This window comes from Haemorhous mexicanus, chromosome 12 (genome assembly GCF_027477595.1).
Source record: "Haemorhous mexicanus isolate bHaeMex1 chromosome 12, bHaeMex1.pri, whole genome shotgun sequence".
In the NCBI taxonomy this organism is placed as follows: domain Eukaryota; kingdom Metazoa; phylum Chordata; class Aves; order Passeriformes; family Fringillidae; genus Haemorhous; species Haemorhous mexicanus.
In genome coordinates, this window is record NC_082352.1 from 4,326,523 (window position 1) to 4,348,309 (window position 21,787).

The window sequence follows — 21,787 nt, forward strand, 5'->3', positions numbered from 1 at the left end:
GACAAAATCTGTGTGAATAGGAAAAAACCAGCAGAGTGGAGCGAGCCCGAGGGCTGGCGATGGCTCCTGCACACCATGCCCCAAGGCTACTCTTAAACACCTTCATCACTTCAAAATGCCGGTGGAAAACATCTCTTCTAGGGATTACAGTAGAACTGCACATGAAGTGGATTTTTTAGCAACCGTTAATTGAGGAGAGGTCAGCGGTAGGGCAGCCATCCATCCCTGTAAAAAGTTGTATTTACATTATGTTATATTGGCTTCGAGGCCTAGATTGTTCCTTAGAAGCCAGCACGAGCGGAGAGGGCCGGAGATGGTCCCTCAGGAAGACACTTCCCGGGGTCGGGGGGTCCCGGTGCGGTGCCAGCCGGGCCTGTGGCGGGGCCGTGAGGGCAGCGCGGCAGGGCCGTGAGGGGAACGGCGGGGACATGAGGGGAGCGCGGCAGGGCCGTGAGGGGAACGGCGGGGACGTGAGGGGAGCGCTGCAGGGCCGTGAGGGCAGCGCGGCAGGGCCATGAAGGGAACGGCAGGGACGTGAGGGGAGCGCGGGGCGGCCGTGAGGGCAGCTCGGCAGGGCCGTGAGGGGAGCGCGGCAGGGCCGTGAGGGGAGCGCGGGGCGGCCGTGAGGGGAGCGCGGGGCGACCGTGAGGGCAGCGCGGGGCGGCCGTGAGGGGAGCGCGGCGGGGCCGCTCCGCCCGCCCCGCGCTGTGGCGCAGCCGCCACGTGACGGCGCAGGGCCGGCGAGCGAACATGGCTGCGGCGGCGGGGTGAGTGCGCGCCGGACCGGCACCGGGACCCCCGAACTCCCCGGCCCCCGGCACCGCCGGCAGCCCGCTCCCTGCGAGGGCCACGGCGCGGCCGGTGGGGGCTCGCGGGGGGCCCGATGCGCCAGCGGTGTCCCGGGCCGGCGGCGGGGCCGGGAAGGCAGAGCACAGGCTGGCGCCGGGCTGCGTGCTCCGGACCCGGGCTGCGTGCTCCGGACCCGGGCTGCGTGCTCCGGACCCGCGGTTCTCCGAAGGGATTTCGGGTTTTGCGCGGGGCTGTGAAAGAGCTGCGAAGGGTCCCACGGGCGGGTTGGCTCGCAGTGCCTTGTCCCCAGCCGTGCGTTATCCTTGAAGTTGTCTCAGGTTTGGAAGTGATGCTTAAAGGTGGCTTGGATTACAGCAGCACAAGGGTTTCCCCACATTTTATAGTAAAATTCGATCATTTCTTGGTGCTATAAGAAGGTGCCATTATAACAGTATCAGAACGAAGGGGGAAGTCTCCGAAGTAGCCGAACACGGGTCAGGCTGTGACCCGGGCTGGGGAGGTCGCTGCCCTGCGGGTCCCCTGGCTCTGCTGTCCCTGCCCGGCAGCTCCTGCCCGGGCCCCGGGGCCACCCCGGGCTGGGCTGGGTGGAAGGAGCGCTGGGTCAGCGGCGCTGGGACTTCAAGCTGTCAGCTTCACAAGAAACACTGAGTTGGCCGTGAAGAAAATCCCCATTTTATACCTTTAACAGCCGTAGTTGCTATTACTGTTTGGTTGTATCGCCCCTTTCCTTGTGCTAGGCCTCTTGAGCTTCACATATGGGATGTGGAGACAGCATTGGAAAGTGTTTACGCTTCAGGCTGGTGTTGATGAATCTGTTGCTCAAAACAAACAAATAAATAAGGCCTGGTCAACAAACAAGTGGTAATTTACTGAAAGGTAGTTTCAGTGGTTTCTCATCTTCATTGAAATCTGGATCCTCTCTGTGGGATCTCCGTAGAACAGAAATGGCAGTCCATGAATTTTCTGCTCAAAAAAACCCAGAAGCACAGAAAGTTAACTGAAAAATGGTAGGAAAACCAGAAATAAAATAGGAGTTTTAGTTACCAGTGTGTTCTGGTGGTTGTTTTACAACAGATCCAAAATGTTAGATGCATTATATAGCACCAGAATGTATGCTTTTTAAAATATAAAACTTCTGAAATAAGCATTGAAAATCAGGAGCTCCAGGCAAAGGAAAAATATCCTTTAAAGAAACAGATGTTGTTTAATGTTCCTAGCTATATTTCACTTGCAGTATAATAAAATAAAAGAGCTTGTCTGTGAGCTTGGGCCTAAGTGATCATAAAAATTGTATGTGACAGCCAGCAGGAAACTGTCAACTACTGTGGGAGGCCTTTACCAGACTGAGCAGTGGTTGAATACTGGTATCAGACTGGAGAAAACAAGGGAGCTGAGCTTCTCTTGCCCTGTTTTGTTCTTGCAAGTGTCCACTTTTGACAGCAGCTAAGGTTTATTTGCAGAAGCTTGCATAGCTTCTAAGAGGTGTGCACCACAAAGCAGTGCTTGTATCAAATACCCTTCTTTATCAAATGTGTAATTTCACATGAGAGTTTTGGGTTGAGTTTGTGGCTGGATGTGCTGGAGTCCTTGTGCTAACAGAAGAAACTGACCTTAAAGGACCAGCAGATGTGTTGTATTAATTAAATTCTGATAACTCTGCTGAAGCAAGTCCAGAGGAGGCCACAAAGTTTATCAGAGGACTAAAGTGTCTCTCATAAGAAGACAAGCTGAGAAAATTTGGGCTGTTCAGGAAAGGAGAAGGCTGTGTGGAGACTCTCAGCACCTGCCATTATCTGAGGGGGCTGCAGGGAAGCTGGAGAGGGACTGTTCATCAGCAGCTGCAGTGATAGGGCAAGGAGGAATGGGTAGAAACTGAAAGAGAGGAAGTTTAGGCTGGATATTAGGAGAAATTCTTAACTGTAAGAGTGGTAAGATGCTGGAACAGGTTGCCCAGGGAGGTTGTGGATGCCCCAGCACTGGCAGTGTTCAAAGCCAGGCTGTGCAAAGCCTTGAGCAGCCTGGTCTAGTGGGAGGTGTCCTTGCCCATGACAGGGATGTGGGACAAGATGGTCTTTGAGGTCTGTTCCAACCCAACCCCTTCTATGATTCTGTGATTTGTGTGTCTTGTGAGATATAACTGAGTGGTTAGAGATCATGGACCAAAATGAAAAGCTTGTGGCTTCTTCCCTAGAGAGAATTTTTGTGGCAGTTTTTTTCCAAGGCCAAGACCATAGTTTTACACTGCTTACACTGTAATTACACGTGTATTTCTAGGGTTGATCCACATGTGAGACAGTTACATTTGTGTACCCACTCAGTTTACTACAAGTCATTGAACAGCCAGTCCTATGTGTGACATTTTTTTCTTGTGCTGTTGACTATTATGAGAGTTCGGTATCCCAATTTTTATTTGCCATGGAAAGCTGGTTGTACAACCATACACCTTTTCATAAGACTTAAATGCCCCTGTCTGTCAATGACATGTTCTATGAAAAATCCTTTCCTTAGGATTTTTTCCTCCTGAGTTGCTGAGAGGCCTCAGGAACAAAATGCAAACAATTCTTATCTGCTGCTGTGGAATGCAGCAGGTGGATCTGGGATTGGCCTCTTGTGGTTGTTTCTCATTAATGGCCAATCCCAGTCCTTGTGTCCAGACTGTCTCAGTCAGAGACAAGCCTTTGTTATTCATCCCTTTTCTATTCTTAGCTTAGCCTTCTGATGAAATCCTTTCTTCTATTTAGTATAGTTTTAACATAATATATATAATAAAATAATAAATCAAGCCTTCTGAACATGGAGTCAACTTTCTTGTCTCTTCCCTCATCCTAAGACCCCTGTGAACAATGCATCACCTGTCAGTATTGTCTGAAAAGAGCTCTCTGTGTTAGCTGTGGAAAGCTTGGCATGGCTCATGTTGCCAAGTGAGTGGATCTCTGCAGGCAAAGCAGCACCTGTGGGTGTTCTGCCATGTTGTCAGTCCATCCAGGAGGTGCCATCAGTTTAGTGTCTGAGTGCTTGCAGGAGAAAAAAAGAGAACAAGAGCTGTGGAGGAAGCAAACTCGTCTAAGCTGAATATTCTCCCTAAAACCTAGCTGGTTTTCTCTGCAGAATTCCAGTTGTGAAAATCGGTGTATTTCCTGGCAAGCTCACTCTGTCTGAGGTGTGAATTAACATGAGTGCTCAGCAGGAACCTGAGAACTGAGCAGGATTTGCAGCAGCACTCAGCCCAGCTCATGCTGCAGGGCAGCATGCTCAGCTCCTGTGATTTCTACAGCAGCCTTAAAACAGAGACCAGGGCCATGCCTGTGGTATGCACATGCCCTCTGAACAGGGAGAAGCTGTGAGACAAGCAGAGAAGAAGGAAAACACAATTCTTATCTCGCCTCTGTGCCTGTGTTGTGCTAAAGCAGAATGCAATATGGAGATTGTTTACCCAAAGTGAGGATGCTTTGTTCCCTTGGCCTGTCAGGGCCAGGTGTGTGTGGGACTGTCACGGGACAGTCAGGAGAGAAGGAGAGATGAGTGCAGTTCTGTGCAGTTGTGAGCAAGAGTGAGTGCCTGGCAGATTCAATTTAGGTGAAATGTACATAGTGTAGTATAATAAAGTAATTCATTCACCTTCTGATGATGGAGTCAGATGCATCATGCTCTCTCCCCTTCGTTGGAGTCGCCTTTGATTTACAATACCATGCCCCTGACAAAACTGTGCCACTCTGAAACAACTGCAGAGGCCATGCTTTGCTGTGGCTTAATATTCAGCCAGGAAAGTGGGATCTGTTTTGTCCAAGGAAGAATATGCATTCACTTAGAGAAAACGTGCATAAGAACTATCATTTTGCACTAGAATGCAGTTCAGCTTCAGCGTTAAGATCCCAGTAAAAGGCACACTTTAGTGGCTTATTAAAACTACTGGTATGAATTGCTGCCTGGTGTCATTATTTCTCCTTAAGTGTCATTTGGATTGTCAAAGGTTTTAAGTGTAATAAAAGCATTAATATTAGACTTAAGGGAGATGAAAATGTGCCTTTGTAGCAGCTTCCTCTGAACTCCAGGGTGTAGGAATAGGCCTGGAGGAGAGAGGTCAGAGTTCTCTCTTTTTTCTTTTTTTTTTTTTTTTTTAAATCACAGAAAAAGATCCCCAAACTTGTGAAGTGAGTAAAATTGCAGTGAAGGTGACTTTTTTCCTTCCTTTGAAGCAAAAACATGAGACAGGCTCTGCTACAACCTCTGTCTGTTAGTTTTTTGTTGGTTTTTATTTTTTTAATCAGCAGATACAAAGATCTGAGAGAAACATGTGATATAAGGGTATCTGATGATGTTCTCTCCTCTCTTTTATAAATGCCCCATAAGGTGAGCATATGATTTCCAGGCTGTTCCATGTACTTACTCCAAGGGATGATCATGCTTGGAGAGCAGCATTTTCAGCCTCCTGTGCATTGCTGAATTACTGAGCCACAGCTTTGTACCTGCAAAGCCTTGCCTGTTTTTAGTTTGAGGTTCACTATCTGACTAAACTTTCAGTAGCTTTTGCTAGGAGTCTATGAACTTGCTTCCTTCTTCCTACGGGCATGGGTACCCCAAAACAAAAGCTTGTGCTGTGCTTCCAGGCTGTGCTGATGTGCTGCAGCCCTTGTGATGATTACCTGCCTTGGTGAGGGGTTGTCAGGTGTGTGTTGGAAGGAATAAAAATAAACACATTTGGGTTTTGTGCACCATCAGCTGAACTTGTAAGCAGATATTTTGAAAATTGGATTAGCAAGAGCAGTCCTTTACCTTCTAAAATTACTTACACTGTTACATCAAGTGGTTATAAGCAAGTAAAATAAAGTATTTTATTAGATCTTTTATGCTGTGGCTGCAGTAGGAAATTACAGGGTTTACATTTCTGAGGTTGATAGAGTCTTTTAGGAGGTTATGCAGCTATAAATCAAAGGTTACCTTTCAGATTGCCTATGAAAGCTATATAATAATTAAGATGTGGAGCTTTGCTCCTCGAAGGTTAAGTACCTTGGTGGTTGGTTCATTTCTTGTCATCTTAACATAGTAACAAGGTAACTGCACCTTTCTGGCATCTCCTGGCATAGCTGGTAGAAAGTGACTATCCAGTCAGGCTTGGAAAAGCTTAGGTGGAGGGACAAACTGGACTTAAATAATAAGATTTTATGGATAATTTTTATTGATCATCACTAATATTGAAGCTCCAAAGCACAGATTTGCTATTCAAGCATAAAAAACCACCCCCAAAACAAACTGCTTTTAGATTCTTCTCATATCATCTGGTTAAACTCCTCCCTCTGCTCCATACCCTAGAAAAGCTATAGGGTTTCTACTTGGAAGTCTCCAAAAGGTGCACTTATGGAGCTGAAACAGATGTGAATGAATCAGCCACATATTCCTGAGGTACTTTCAACATCTAAAATTACTTAGTAACACAAGCTCTCTGCTTTTAAACTGTGTCCTCGCAGTTCAGCTCTGTTGAGTACAATCTTGCAGAAGCTTTCTGGGCTGTCTCAGCACGTCTGTGTGGGACAAGTGGAGGTGCCCAATCCATGCTCCTGTGGCCACGTGTTTGAGTTCAGTCACTGGCTGAAGCTGCTCATGTGTGTTCAAGAATAAACATACATGCATAGAAAAGAGATTTGCACATCCTGTGTATGGGAAATGCTGTTGGCCTGTGTCTGCTGTCCATCATCTCTTCTCTCCACTCCCTATTTCCCAGAAGGACTTGCTGAAGTTTGCTAGACTTACTGTAAACTTCCACTTCTGTTTTCAGCACTAATTTTCTTCCCTCCTGCTTTGCCTCTCCTCAGCTGACCCAGGCTGTGGTCACTTTGTGTTGCATTACCCAAAGGGATGTGCTGAGGGACGTGCTGTGGGCTGTAGCTGTAGCTGCAGCCAGCCTTGTCTGCTGTTTCCACCTTTTCCTTTGGTACTTGTGTGAGCAGTGCTTGGTGGTTGCTTGAGAGCAATGTGTGTACAACATCTCTTCCCTAGGAGTGGTGAGCCTCTTGTTGGTAGAGTTGAATTAAACTAATGAGCACTGTGCATCTGAATTGTGCTGACCACTGTCTTTGCCATTAATTGCCAATTGAAAAAATCTCTTCCAGACCCTCCTTTTGGCTGGGGAATGAGACTTTGAAAGTGCCTGTGGCGCTCTTTGCCTTGAACAGAAGACGGCTGTGTGAACGCCTGAGGCAGAATAAGGATGTCCAGAAGAATTCAATTGTTCTGCTGCAGGGTGGAGAAGAAACCCAGAGATACTGTACTGATACTGGTATTGTGTTTCGCCAGGTAAGAGCTGAATCCAAACTTCAAATTAAGAAACTCTCTTCCACTGCATGGATTTTTAAATGATTTTAAAGTATTTTCTCTATCTTTTGGATGTGCATTGTCTTGCTTCACTTAAATAAATTGGCTTCTTTATAACATTGCTTCTTCAGCTTTGAATTGCTCTTACTTTCAGTGCTTTAGTGCAGGCTCATTATCTGGTTTAAAGGCCTAAACCTGCTCAAGGCCTTACGGCTCATCAGTGTTTGAATCTAATCTTGAAGACAGCAGTGGAATATTTCTTCATTTTTTCAGTCTTGTCTGTGACCCACAACCCAACCTTCTTTGTGTAATAAAACATGTTACAGTGGACCTCATTAATAGAAAAGTAGAATTTCATGGTTTTATAAAGCAGCAGCCTATATCTTGGAATTTACAACATGTGTCTTCTTAAATTAGACTCTTCTTAAGCACCCATGTGTCCTTCTGTCACAAATAGGACTTAACATGTTCTGGGGATGGTGGTGTAAAAGAATTCAAATTATGTATATCCCATACCCTGCATGGTTTCTGCAGCACTTTGTTTTGTGAACTTAATTGAACTGTTGTGTGATATGAAGAAACAAACCCAGTAAGTTCTAATTTAGATAGCACATATCTTAATGTAGTTATTAGTCTGGCTTTAGAGGATATGCCCCTTTCAGGGTATTACAGCATATGCTGTCCTTACCAAAATTACATCCTGTATTGTTAGGTGTTTTGTTTCTTGCTTGCTTGTTCTAAAAATAACTCTTGGCTGAGGGCTGTTCCAAGTGCAGCTTCCTCTTCTCTGGGGAAGGTTGGGGTTTCACTTCAGCACTCTGCCTTTGCAACCCAATGAAGCTGCACTCTGCTTTTTGCCTTGTCTCTTGTAAGGTGGTTGTTTCTCCCTGATCATGCATTCCCTAATTCTAGATTGGAAAAGAATGTTTTTTAATGTGTAGTGTATGTTTATTGTGCTGAGTTAACCTCTTTATGGTAGTTTATTAATGTCTGATCCTTTCCAGTTGCCATCAAAGGGATTTGTAGCATTCTAACCTAAAACTAACCAGTTTGAAAAGGTTTAGACATAAACCACTTCTCCTGCTCCAAAAGCAAGAGTTCTCTTGCAGATATGTGGAAATAGGAATTAATGTGTACTCTAGTGTATTTTTAAAGCTGGCAGAAGTGAGGTCTTTCTTCTAAGAATATATTTTGTTTTAATCTAGGAATCTTACTTTCACTGGACTTTTGGAGTAACTGAAGCAGGCTGCTTTGGAGCAGTAGATGTTGATACTGGAAGATCTATGCTTTTTGTTCCACAACTCCCTGAAAGCTATGCTGTTTGGATGGGAAAGTAAGACCTATCTCTTAACTGCATTCTGGTATCCAAGTACTTCATTCAGTGTAACTGCCTGTAGAGCTCCAGTGTTGTGTCATTTAATCAGATTCCACCAAATCCTGCCCTAGGAATGATATATACATAGAGTGATATATACAAACAGAGATACAAAACATGATCAGTTGGTATTGATCATGTGATATGAAATGATCCACCACCATTTGGAACACAGTACCCTTGGAATTGGAGCCCATGAATCTCTTGGTAGCTCTGAGAGGAAGATGAACCATAAAGAAAAGTCAGCATCTTGTGTTAAGCCCAAGCAAGTCAAATAATAAAGCAGGTTTTTTCAAGCTGCCAGTTTGCAGCAGCCTTAGCTAATGAAGCTTTCTGAATGGCATAAGGTAGTTTAGCCTCTGATAGGCTTTTTTAAAATGAACTCCCAGACAGGAAAATGTACTTTTAATGCTATTCTATGAGTATGCCATAAACATCTCTCCATCCACCTTGGTAGTAAATACTGCACAGTGCCACAGTAGTGGAGGAATTGATTTATTTATATGTTCATTTATTTTCTCAGTCTTAATTGTATTTATACCCTCTACCAATTTTTGTAAATGTTTGTATCATCGACATTGTCTCAGAAGATTGGATTGCTTCTAATTTAATCTTTTGACAAGCTGCTTCACTTCTAATTGAAGCTATCACTTATATTTTAATGCTAATTTTGGGAAAATGAAAACAGTTGTAACTGATCCCATGTGCTGAATTGTGTCAGACCATATGGCAGGGCATGGCTGCTGTCTTCTCAGAGAGTTTATATGAATTTGACTGTCTTAGACCTGTCTGGGGACTGAAATTGTGATGGCATAAAAATCTGCCTACTGCTCTCTGAAATATTTAGGCTGTGAGCCACTCCTGTCTGGGAGGGCAGGTTCTGTAATCACCCCATGTGTACTCTCTGAAATCTGTTTCCACTTACAGACAAAGTTTTTTCCTATCCTTCAGTTCTCTTCTGCTAGTTCAAAACAGCTGTTTCATACCCACACTGATTGTGCCTAATCTAAAAAAGCTTAAAAATATTATTGAAATTCCAGCATCTCATTTTGCATTCTCAAACAAAGTATTGTGTTGCTTATAACTAGTGGCCTTTTGGATATGTTGGTGCAGCATTTGTTATCTGTCCATTTACAGAATTAATTCAGTCTAGTTAAAAGTGGTTTATTGTCATTGTTTGTGTCTTCTTGTGGAGTATAACAAATGGTCTTTCTTGTTTTCTAAATTCTTCTCCTTACCCTTCTTGAATGCCTCTGTTTGAATCTTGTTTTCTCTTCTGTCAGCCGTGGTCATGTACTTTTTCTGCTTGTCAGAAGTAGGATGGGTGAATAACTCATTTGTGAGTCAGTAGCAGTTCTGCTTCATAAGTTGGTTGACAGTGGGTACTGCTCACAGCTGGGGATTGTGTTTCCTCTCAGAAGATTCAATTTTAACTCAAAATTAGCACTGAAAGAAAACCATAAGTAAACATGCCTTCCATCCACTGCAGTTCATTACCATAGTTTGCCTTGGAAGTGCTTGCTTCTGGGCCCGTGGAAGGCACTATCTGCCCACTGGAGAAGCAGTCATTTAACATCAGTGAGGCACAAATCACTGTAATGCTTTGTGTGGTACTTGAGGGGTTGGTATCTTACAGAGGTCTGCAGCTGGTCTGCTAGTTCATAGCACAGGGTGGAGTTGCTTTGCCTGGTGTTTATTCTGCTTTCTGTTTAAGACAGATGTGAATTTGGGCAGAAATACATAGATTCTCTTAAAATTAATGCAAAAGGCTCTTTACTACAGTTTCACTACTGCTGTATTACTAAATGCATCATTTGATGTGTTGTGCCTTCACTGAAGAACACATATTTGAGTTGCTTTTGAAGCACAGTGTGGATAATGTGTCATTCAGAAGGGTTAATCTTTTTGCCTTGAAGTAATACAAATCTGGGGCTCCTTGACTCCATTCAGACTGCAGGGTGACTGTGGCCAAAGCCAGTGCAGTCCCTGAGAGTGTTTGCTTGGAGATCAGCAGGCTGTACATTTGCAAATGAGACCAGGAACCCTGTGATTTTCCCAGCCTCACCACTGCACTTGTTTCCATGAGTGGTGCTGTGTGCTGAGGTGGTGCCTGGGCACTCTGCAGGACAGATGGACATGGAGGGGGGGTTGCACCACTCTGTGCTGGGGTCAGCCACAACTCAGCACTGAGCAGTACAGGTGATGAGAGTGACTGCTGCTTTGGAGGTGTCATGGATCTGGTAGGACTTCATGCTGAACGTGTGTGCTCTGATGATGTGTAAAAATAGTTGTAAGGCTACCTTTCAGAAGTCCTTCAGGCCAAAATAACCTCTGCAGTTTTAAAAGGAAGGAGAGATTTATGGACCTTCTCCAAAAAAACCCAAAGCCTCCTAAGGTGGCAGTTGCAGAATTGTTATGAAGATAATTGTAGGACTGGTGGTCCTGTGTTCATGGAAGTGATCACAGCAACACTGCTCTGGTTTTGAATTATGGGTGTGGGCCTTTCTCCAGATACTGGGCCAGCCAATTTCCTAGTTATTGGCTGGAAAAACCTTTTCAAGTAAGAGAACCACTTTGCCTGTCTCTTGACCTGTACCTCTGCCCCTGTCCCTCTGTCATTTGTAAGGCAGAAACACAGACTGAGCTTAGTGGGTGGCTTTTCTGCTCCTGAATATTCTTCTGTTTTTAGCTTTAGAAGGAAAAAGTTTAGAAATTAATATGGTAACATGGGATAGTAAAGGCTTCAGAAGTGTAAATGTTTTGTAAATGTCCCTCTTTCTTGGCACAGTCTTACCTAATCAAGTTTCTGGTGCAACAAAGCTGTTAGCCATCATTTCTGTTCCTAGAAAGCATTGAATTGGTATGACTGCATGCCTTCACAAAGACTTCAGTTTTGCTAATTAATGCTGCACCTGCCATTTACCTCCTTAATTATAAATGACAGAACTAGTCAGCGTGCTGATTAAAGATATTTTATAAAGTAAAACATACTGTACAGCAGCTGCTTTATGTGGAGAGCATGCCAGAATGACTTAATAGCCTTGCCACATAGAGTGCTTTTAATGGAAGACAAAAAGTATTTAACCCTTTCACACTCTAACTTTAGAAATACATATTAAATATATTAATGCTTCAGAAAAATAAAATGGTGCTGTGGTGCCCAATTAATGGTGCAATTGCCTGTGTTTTCTCTGAAGCTCTGCTGGATGACTGGCAAGCATTGCAGCTTTCATCTGACTTTAGCTGCACTCACTAAGTTGCAGCTTTATATTCACTCACTAATGTTTTTTTTATATTCACTCACTAATGTTTTTTTATATTCACTCATAATGTTTTTCCATGAATTTGATTGAAAGCTATCTGTGTGGTCAAAGTTGAACCTTGGATTAGCACTTGGAGCTGTAATAAAGCACACAGAGAAGTGCTTTGCAAATGTTAGTTGTTTCTCAGTGACCTAATGAGGAAGCTATTTAAAACATTGTCATAAATTTCAAGTAGGTTACAACCAAAATCAGCCTTTGGTTTTGGTGATTATACTTGACTGACATCAGCAAAACTGAATAGTTTTACTGCCTTTTGAAAAACTGCAGAAATATATGGTTGGGGTTTTTTTGTTTGTTTGCTTTTTTCCCTTAACACTTTTAAAAGGATCAGATACAAGAAAGGAAGGGATCTCAATTTTGAAAGGATCAGATCAGTATAAGAAAGTAGCCTCTCAGTCTGTGTGGGCTTTAACCTTTTTTTTCTTATAGACTTTCTGGGACTATGAAAATTAGAAGCTAAGAAATTGATTTCTTGATCTCTTCTTCTCAATGGAGATTGGTCAGATTTTGTGCCACTTGTATTTTGAATGATTGTGAGTATTAAACTGTGCACAGCATGGTATGTTTGACTGTATGGTGGTGAAGGAGACTGGTGCATTAATGACCCTTGTTCTGGCAAGCAGAGGGCAAGGTCTGTAGAAGGGAAGCTGACAGGGGGGGCAGCTCTTTGGAAAGGGAGTGAAGTGTGTTTGCAGGTTATAGGGAATGAACTCCAGATTACCTTAATTGCTCTTCTAAATGTACATTTTGCAGGAATGAAAGACATCTTCTACAGGAGTTTTATTAATGTGGAGCATACAGGTCTTCTTCTTCATAGCCTGCTCCAGAGATGTGTTTTTTGGTTTTACCTTCAGAACTGATCTGCCATCTCCCACTATTTTTTATTGTAATTTTTTTCTCTAAAATGAAATATGCTTTTATTTTTCTGTGTCTCTCAGTTTGATCCTTTTCTGCAGTTTGTCACTTCCCAGTATCCTCTGAATCTTTATTTTGCTGTTTAAAAAAAACCCAAGGTTTTAATCACTTTAGGTCATCTTATTACTGTGTTGTACCAATTGGCATTGCAACTTATCTGCAAAGTTTGTTACCATCTGGAAAGGTTCTCTGTGGATCTCAAACATCTCAGTTCTGCTTCTGTTTCTGAGTAGTGTCAGAAATAATTTCAATCTTTGCAGTATCCCACTAATCAAGACTTGCAGTCCATTTCTGTTTATTGCTTTAACTTCTGGGAACATTAGTCTAAATTGACACAGCACTTTTCAGTGTGGCAGTTGGAGGGTTTCCCAGCCAGGGGAATACTCATCTTTTTATCTATTTATTTGGTTTTATTTTCTGCTTTAGGCTTTTCTGTTTTCTTATTATGACTAGTCACTGGGTTTCAGGTTACGTTGTAGTGTTTCTGTCCAAGCCAATTTGAGTTGATTTTGGAGAGCAGCAGTCTTGAGAGGGTTTTTTTGTCAAATATTTTACTATTATTCATGTAGTACATCTGTTGCTTTGCCCTTGATCTGATCCTTTCAAAACTGCACGACAAAGCTGGTTGCTTTTGATTGACAACACTTACTAGTGCAATCCCCCAGGGTGCTTATTTTCCATGATTGCAGTTCTCTCCCTGGATTGTGATTTCTATTCCTTGTCCCCCATTCACTTATTACTGTATTTCATAGAATCATAGAATGGCCTGGGTTGGAAGAGACTTTAAAGATCATCAAGTTCCAACCTCCCACCATGGGCAGGAACACCTTCTGCTATCCCAGGTTGCTCAGAGCCCCATCCAGCTTGGCCTGGGACACTTCCAGGGATCCAGGGGCAGCCACAGCTTCTCTGGGCACCCTTTGCCAGGAACTCAGCACCCTGACAGGGAAAAAATTATTCCTAATATATAATCTAAACCTGCTCTATTTTAGTTTGAAGCTATTCCCCCTTGTCCTGTCACTCCAGGCTCTTTAAAATGGACTTTATCCCGCTTTCTTCTCCTTCAGGCAGTGGAAGGCTGCTGTTAGGTCACCCTAAAACTTCTCTTTTCCAAGCTGAAAAATCCCAGTTCTCCCATTCCTCTGCTCACCCTGGAGCCTCCTCTGGGCTCTCTGAGCAGCCCCAGGTCCCCCCTGTGCTGGCCCAGGCTGGGGTTGCAGGTGGGCTCTCCCTGAGGGCAGAGGGGCAGAATCCCCTCCCTGCTGCCCCCGCTGGGCCCAGCCCAGGCCGGGCAGGGCCGGCTCTGCCCCGCAGCTCCCCCGGGCTCTCCCGGGCTGCCCTTGGCTTGTTCATTCCCAGCCTGGATCGATCCTGAGGGTTGCCCCAAAGCAGATGCAGCTCTAGCACTTGGTCTTGTTAAACCTCATGAGATTCCCATGAGCCAGCTGTCTGATTTCTGTGTGGATAAAAATTACTTTTTCAGAATAATCAATGTCTGGATTGCTCTTGCCACTTTACTGGCAATTGTTTTCTCTGAAAGCACTGCTCAAATTCCCAGACTTCTCAAATGTTCAGTTTAGTCATTGTCTCAGTATTCTCATTGTCCACAACCTTGCTTGGTCTGGGATGAATGTGTATGGTTTTTATGACTTTTACTTCAGTACTTATTTTTATAAATCTTTGCTTTCTTACAGCTTTCTTAAAAAGCTAGTTTCTTGTTGAGAAGGCTTGAAACCATAATAGCAATTTGTATCAGTCCCTTGATTGGCCATCTCTACCATCATGCACCTTTAAGTGAATGCTCCAGTTGGTGGTTTTGTAAGCATTGAAGTGCTTCTTTTCCCTCTCATATTTTTGCTTCAGTTGTTTTGAGAAAAAAAAAAACAGCACTAAGCAGATCTGTTGGATGATGCAGCACCAGAGTTTTTTAATATCCGGGCGTGGCTTCAAACCACAGATAGAGATAGCATGTCTCATTTCAGTGGTGTGGCCAGGAATGCTGATAACCCCCACCAGGAGGCATTTCTTATTTTATACTTTATGTAATGTGCTGCCAGGAGTACTGAGTTCAGTGATATAAACTCCTGATAACATTTGGAAATATCAGAGAAGCCAAGTTTTTCTTTTTCTATCAGGTGTGCCATGTGTTTTTTCCACAAGGACTTGGCTGCTGCTGGTAGGAAGGTGAGCTGCAGCAAAAGAAGTGTCCGTGGGGGTTTGCCAGCAGTGCTCCAGCAAGGCTCTGCACCTCCACACTGCCTTCTGCTGTGCCACTGCCCAGCCTGAGGGCAGAGCTCTGCTCTTTGTTGCCCTGCATTTGGGAAGGCACTTCAGTGAGAAAAACCTCAAGTGAAATACCTACAGTAGTTCCTGTGTTCTTGCACTTCTGAAATTCCACATTCTTAGCTCTTGATGTTTTTTGTTTTCCTTAGGTTTTTTATTCCCTGTGACCTGTCTGTATGCTCAGGAAGGACTCTCTGAAAGAGTGTGGTCTCTCTTGAGAAACAAAAAAAGGAAAAACAAACCCAACTGATCTGCTAAAATATGCTAGGGAAGTGTGTCATTAATATTAACGCTTCTTAAAAGTTAAATGTGAGTGTAAAGCAGGCAGGATGTGTTTTACTGCTGTGTGCCCCTTGCTGGAGCTCTGGCAGTCAGAGCAGGTGGTCACAGCCCCAGTCCTGGGGGACACCAGATGCTTCTTTGTCTGGCAGGGGCAGTGTGACATCCTGGATACAGCGCTGTGTTCTGTGTTTTCTTTGTGCCCGTTGAGGAGTTGTGTCGAGTTCATTTAATTTCGTTGTGGTTTGGCTTTCCTTAAAAGTGGCGACATGGGAATGTTACACATCATCCCTTTCCTTCAAAGCTGTTCAGGTCATCTAGTGCTGCTGTAAAAATCACTGCTGCTTTGTCTTGTTCTGTTACTGATTAATATGGGAGCTGTGAGACATGCTACTCGCATTCCAGAGCTTGCTCTAGTGTTTTTATGTGTGGGATATTAAATGTTGCTTGTGTCCCCCTCCCCTTCCCCCCCAATACTGATGTTTTTCCAAAGTACAAGCAGAACATCAGCTATTGGCAGATTTGCTCTATAACTTCCTTTGTTAAGAAGCATGAAGCATTGACACCAGTGTTTGAGTGAAACACTTACTGTATATAGTGACCTAGAAATTACACTTAGTATCTTAACCACTATAATTCTTATGCTCTTTTTTTGAGAAGAGAGCTTTCTAATGCTGTCTCATCAGTTTAATGCTAGAAGAAATCTTTTGGGGATTTTGGTTTGTAAACATTTCCTAAGTCACAGTTCTTTCTGTACAGAGCCCTTAACTCCAAGGAAAAATTTTTTTTGCAGAGAGGAATAAAACAAAGGTTACCAATTGCAGGTTTCCTGTGTTTTTGATGGGTAGCTCTTGATAGTATCTCTAAAATGTCTAATTGAGACACTGCTGCTTGAGGTAGAATTTATAGAAAGTCTAAAGAGCTGCTCATCTTTTAGAAATGCCTGTGGTGGGAATAGCTGAGCAGGAGCAGTGAGACTGGATACTTGAAGCAGATGAAAAAGGGAGGTCAGTGTTTGGCTTTTGCTAAGACTTACTGTGAGACTCTCCTCAATACTTTAAGTCCAATGGCCTGTATTGCTGCTCCTAGTTATTCTGATTGTGCATGATCTGTGTAGCACTGGGAGTCCAGTATCACACACCCAGCACTTCGTGCCCAGCTGCATGCTTATGAACTCTGTTCTGCCCCTCAGACAGGGCTTCACTTACAATCCTGCTTGCTTCCCAGTCAGATCAGCTTGAGTTTTCATCTTAATCTTGATTTCTTCTAAAATCCATTATTTTCTCAGGATCCATCTTACTGCAGGCTGTATCTAAAGGAGCAGGCAGTCTGAGTTTACGTGTGTGCAGGTAGTTTTGTCTTTCAAAGAGTGTAGCAGTAATCTTGAGAACTGTGGAAAGGGAGTACCATTAAGGTAGTCAAAACATTGTTGGAGGTTGTCTGTGATACCAGCAAGCCCATTAGTGATGTTTTGTTTTAAATCTAGCTTGATGCCTTTTAATCTTCTTGTCTGAGATAGTGAAATTCCTTTTGGATATAGAGGTGATGGCACTTTTTTGGACAAAATCAGGAACATCTGCTGGTGTCTTTTAAAGTGTGCTGTGTTGCTCTTCCTAGCAGTTCTGACACCCTCTTGTTTGGTTAATGCTTTACCATCTGTTAACTTGATGATACAGTAATGAGAAGGGAGTTTATTGGTGAATCTCTGAGAGCATTAAAACATTGCTTTTGCATCCCTTTTCCTCTTTCAGCTCTACATATCCTGATGTATTTCTATTCTTCTGCTTTAAATTTTGCCTAGGTTGTTATTCTGTGTTTGCAGTCTCTCTGAAATTTATATTCTGCTTTAAGCTCATTCTAGCAAGGACTGAGAAGTGAGCTGTTGACTGTATAGAACTTCAAGTGCTGAAGATTATGCTTATCTAATTTTCTCCTTGTGCATGTGCATTCCCTCATTTAAGTGAGGAAAAATGTAATGTATTTCATGCCGTGTGCTGCAGTGCCATGTACAGGTGCTGCCTGCAGGATAATGTAGGCATTTAATTTGCTGAAGACAAAGTGATTTTGCCATAAAGTGGTGTTTTATATCTGTTACTCTGAATATGAAAGTCAGGGTTGAATGGAAGAAGCAGAAAGCTTTAATGTGAAGTGCACTAGTTTTAGCCTTTCTGTCTCACTGCATCAAGAATCATCCTCTCCTGATTTTGTGATACAAGCTTGGACAATTTTTTGTGTATTGTATGCACTAAAACTTGTAGAACCAGTGAGGAGAGTTCTGTACCCTGAACATTATTGTGTAGAGGTCTTTGTAACTGGTCTATTCTGTTATTGTTCCAACTGTGTTAATCCTTACTTTTAATTACTGCTTATGAAAACATCACTTTGGGTATCTAGCAGGAGCTGTGGCTCCTAAAGACAATAAGAACTGTGGGGAGAGAGTCTTCAGCATGGCATGCTGCTTTCTGTCAGTACTTGCTGTCTTCTTCCCTACATAGTAGGAGTTCCTCAGAATGGTTGTTGACTGGTTATTTTGAGATTCCTACAGCTCCTTTTTAAAAAACACATTAAGTTAATGCTGTTGAGTTTTGCTGGTTGGTTGGGGGGTTTTTTTGGGTTTTATTTTGTTTTTTCTTACTAAAGCCAGATACAGTGATTAGAAATGGTAGGTAATTCCCATTACTTGCCCTAATATACATTCAGTGGTAGCATGTGTGGTCAGCCATCCAGAATACTGCTTTGTTGTCTGTGCCCTTTGATATTAAATTAGTATTTCATTTTGCAGAAGAGCAGTTACATCACCTTGGTGCTTATGGTAGGCTGCACCTCTTGCTTTCTTTTACGTGTAACAGTGGAGTAAGGCACCCCTCTTCCAGAATAGCTGCAAAACACAAACAAGGCCAGATGGAAGGATTTGAGGAATTCTCTGAAACAATTCAAATCTTAACATGAAAGGTGTATAGTTTGTTTAATATTCACAGTGAACATACCATTTGGAATCTTTTTCCTACAGGAATATTCTACATTCTAGGCTATGCAGTAGGATAACTAATCTTGAACTAGGAACTCCAGCTGAAATGTTGAAGAAAAGCTAAATTGGGCTGCTTCAGGAAAAGCTGAATTTCGTTTTAGAGCCGATCCATTCTAAAAACTAAAAACTGAAAATCTGTCCTAGGAACATTGAAACATGGAAATACCAAGCAACCTTTAGGAATAAATGTTAAATATATTGAAGTTTGGATGAATGTTTGGATGCAAATGAAAGCATATACATAAAAATGTATATCAGCAATTAGGCTGCAAGTATATTAGCAAGTGGCTTAGATGTGTTGCTTTCAGGAAGAGCTATCAGCTGTTATAAATTCTGTTCACAGTTTTTCTTTGGCATTTGTGATTTAGATCCATCTCATTTTACCTCTCTTCTGAATACAGTTCTGAAAACTAGAACACTTTTTATCATGTTGATATTACAAGGGTATTGCTCCAGAGTCCTTTAGCATACAAAGAAATGTTGCTTAATGGAATTCTTACAGTAATGTCAAATTTGTACAGATCTCTTAAGATTTGTGTTATGAATTCTTGTGCAGTGTAATGAACAAGAGGTTTAAAATGTTTTCAGACAATGAGACCAAGTTTTTATTCAGTTTAAGGTAGAAACACAATGTGGTTGATAAACTGCTACAAATAAATTGTGATTTAAATTTTGTCCAAATATGTAAAAGCTTTAAAATAAATTTTTGGTATATTTATAGATATACAGAACTGTCATAGCTGTTCATCTTAACTGATGGATAAACAGAGGAGTCACTTTCCAATTCCAATCTGAGGATCACATCAAAGTGGAGCCAGTCCTAATAATGTGGTCTGGCAAAATCTGAACTGGTGTGATTTGGTTGGGATTTGATGAAGCATTTTGGTTTTTAAACATGTCATCATGAGCTGTGTGAATTTAGTTAAACCAAATGCATAAGATTATTCTAAACTGGATTTTTTTTCACCAAGATGAAAAACTGACTGGGATCTGTGATTACTCATTTTTAATACTATGCTCCCTTACACTTTTACTCATGGTTTTTGTGTATGATAAATGTGTGTTAGAGAAATGAAGTACAGGTATTGGAAGGTATTAATTTACTCTCTGATTTAATGTTTCACACTGGATTTTTACAGTGAAAGTTTTGCTGCTGCTCCCCCACCTCTTTTTTCCCATTGCTTGAGTAACATTGTGCTTAAAATAAAGCTGTCACTTGTTATCTTTGAGGGATGAGTCTCCAATATTTGGTGTTTAAATAAAAGCATAGCTTTAAAAAAAGGCAGTGTATAAGAATTCAGATCTTCTTAAAATATAGCTTCAAATCTTTAGGCCATCTTCAGCATTTCCCAATCCTCTTGAGAGTAAGAAACCAAGTAGGTGGTCTAGGTGAGGCAGGAAAACATGGCAGAGAGAGGAGTTTCATGGGAAGCATCAGCAGAAAGTAAACAGCTTAATGTTTAACTCAAAATAACTCAAACATTTTCCCTGGAAATTGGGATGAATTGTAAGTGATGAACTAGAGAAGTCTCTTCTTTAAGGGGTTTTTGTGGCTGAAAATGAGAAAAACTAGGACCATATTAATGTAAATCAGTATCAGTGCAGGATTCTTAAGGTTTTCTTTCTGATGGCCATGAACTCTGAGATGCCAGATTTTTGCCTAGATGCTTGGCCATGTGTACATGGGCATGTTCCAGGAGTTTGGAGTTGCTTATTTCCACTGTAAGAGAACATGATAATTCCTGTTATCCTGGAAGTTAACTGTTGACAATTCTAATTAACACTGGTATTTGGCTGGAGTCATAAAACCATAGGGAAAGGATATTGAGCCTTTTTAGGGCTGATATGCATTGTTATGTGTGGGTTTTTGCCAAGTTGTGTTGTCTGGCAATATAAACAATTTTGCATACCCCAAGCCCCTTCCTGAGCCCTATAAAAATTAGGTCATTGCTTCTGTTTACAAAAGGGTTGAGGGTTTTTTTTTTTAATAGATAAATAGGCATGATTCAATAATATCTGGGATCATATCTTCCACTTGGGTAGTCCTCCTAATTAATTTATGGCTTGCTGTGGGGTTTTTTGCACATAGTCTCTGCAGTGATTAATCAGAATTCTAAAACTGGCAGCCCATAGCAGTGTTACAAATGACAAAGCCAAACCTAAAAGTTGTAACCAGTTAACTTACTCTAGCTTCTTGAGAGTAATTTGTAGAGACAAGTACTCCTCATCCCTGGGAAGGATCAGATGTACTTGAAATGATGATAACTGAATGAAACTTCTGATTTTTGTTATGCCAAGTGAGCATTTCATGGAAGATACCCTGTGGCAATGCTGACCAGTGCTAGCTTTAGGCTGTTTGCATTCAAATTGGATAAAAATGGGTACTGAGCCCTGTATCTGCTCAGGAACTCTGCACTAGTACTTTTTACAGTAACTACCTTGTTGTGCATAATTATCTTTCATTGAGCCCCACTAAACTGGGCAAAAAATGGAAGAGAGTAGAGAGAATATGGAAAGGTACCATTGAGGATGACAGAATCATAGAATGGCCTGGGTTGGATAGGACCTTAAAGGTCATCAAGTTCCAACCTCCGCCTTCCACTATCCCAGGTTGCTCAGAGCCCCATCCAGCCTGGCTTTGTACCATTCCAGGGATCCAAGGGCAGCCACAGCTTCTCTGGGCACCCTGGCCAGGGCCTCCCCACCTTCACAGGGAGGAATTTCTTCCCAGTGTCCCATCTAACCCTGCCCTCTGGCAGTTTGAGCCCTTTTCTCCTTGTCCTGTTGAACCAGGCCCTTGCAAATACTCTCTCTCCACCTTTTCTGTCAGCTCCTTCAGGTACTGGAAGGTCACACTGAGGTCACCCTGAAGCTTCTCTTCTCCAGGCTGAACAATCCCAGCTGTGCCAGCCTTTCCTCCCAGCAGAGCTGCTCCATCCCTCTGCTCATCCTGGTGCCTCCTTTGGACTCTCTCCAGCAGCTCCAGGTCCTCCCCAGGGCCCCAGGGCTGGGGCAGCTCTGCAGATGGGGTCTCACCTGAGGGGCAGAGGGCCAGAATTGCCTCCCCTGGCCTGCTTTGCTTCTCTGGCTTCTCCTTCTCCCTGACCTCTGGTTGCTTTCTATACTGCTTTTCTCTGTGTGACAGCATAGTATTTTTTTGGCTCTGGTACAGACTTCAAGTTCACTTTTTCCTTGCACCTCTAAGGTTCTGCAACAGAGTTGGTCTTAGAAATCTTCCCAGTGGGAGAGGCAGCTCCATCACTGGAGCATCGTGGCTCCTGTGGGATGGTAGCTTGTGGGAAGTGTATATGAATTTATTTTTCCATCTAGTTGGAGGTGCTAAATGCTTGTATAAAAAAAGTGAGGCAGAGCTGTGAGTGCTTCACAGAGGAGCTGAGAAGTCTGGCTCTCAACTTCATGCTAAGTCTTGCTGACTTTTGAGTGAGGTAGCAAGAGGAAGATGAG

The 21,787-nt window shown here is 42.8% G+C and overlaps 1 protein-coding gene across 4 annotated transcripts in view; it reads left to right on the forward strand.

The window, feature by feature from the left end:
* Positions 1-710: 710 nt before the first annotated feature.
* The window catches only part of PEPD (peptidase D), a 146,246-nt gene continuing 125,169 nt past the window's right edge, over positions 711-21,787 (forward strand). For all 4 annotated transcript variants that reach the window (XM_059857803.1, XM_059857806.1, XM_059857804.1 and 1 more), the window contains exons 1-3: positions 711-767; positions 6,918-7,101; positions 8,325-8,452. In XM_059857803.1, the coding sequence (XP_059713786.1) occupies positions 751-767; positions 6,918-7,101; positions 8,325-8,452 (329 nt within the window). In that variant the 5' untranslated portion in view covers positions 711-750. The remainder of the gene's footprint in view (positions 768-6,917; positions 7,102-8,324; positions 8,453-21,787) is intronic.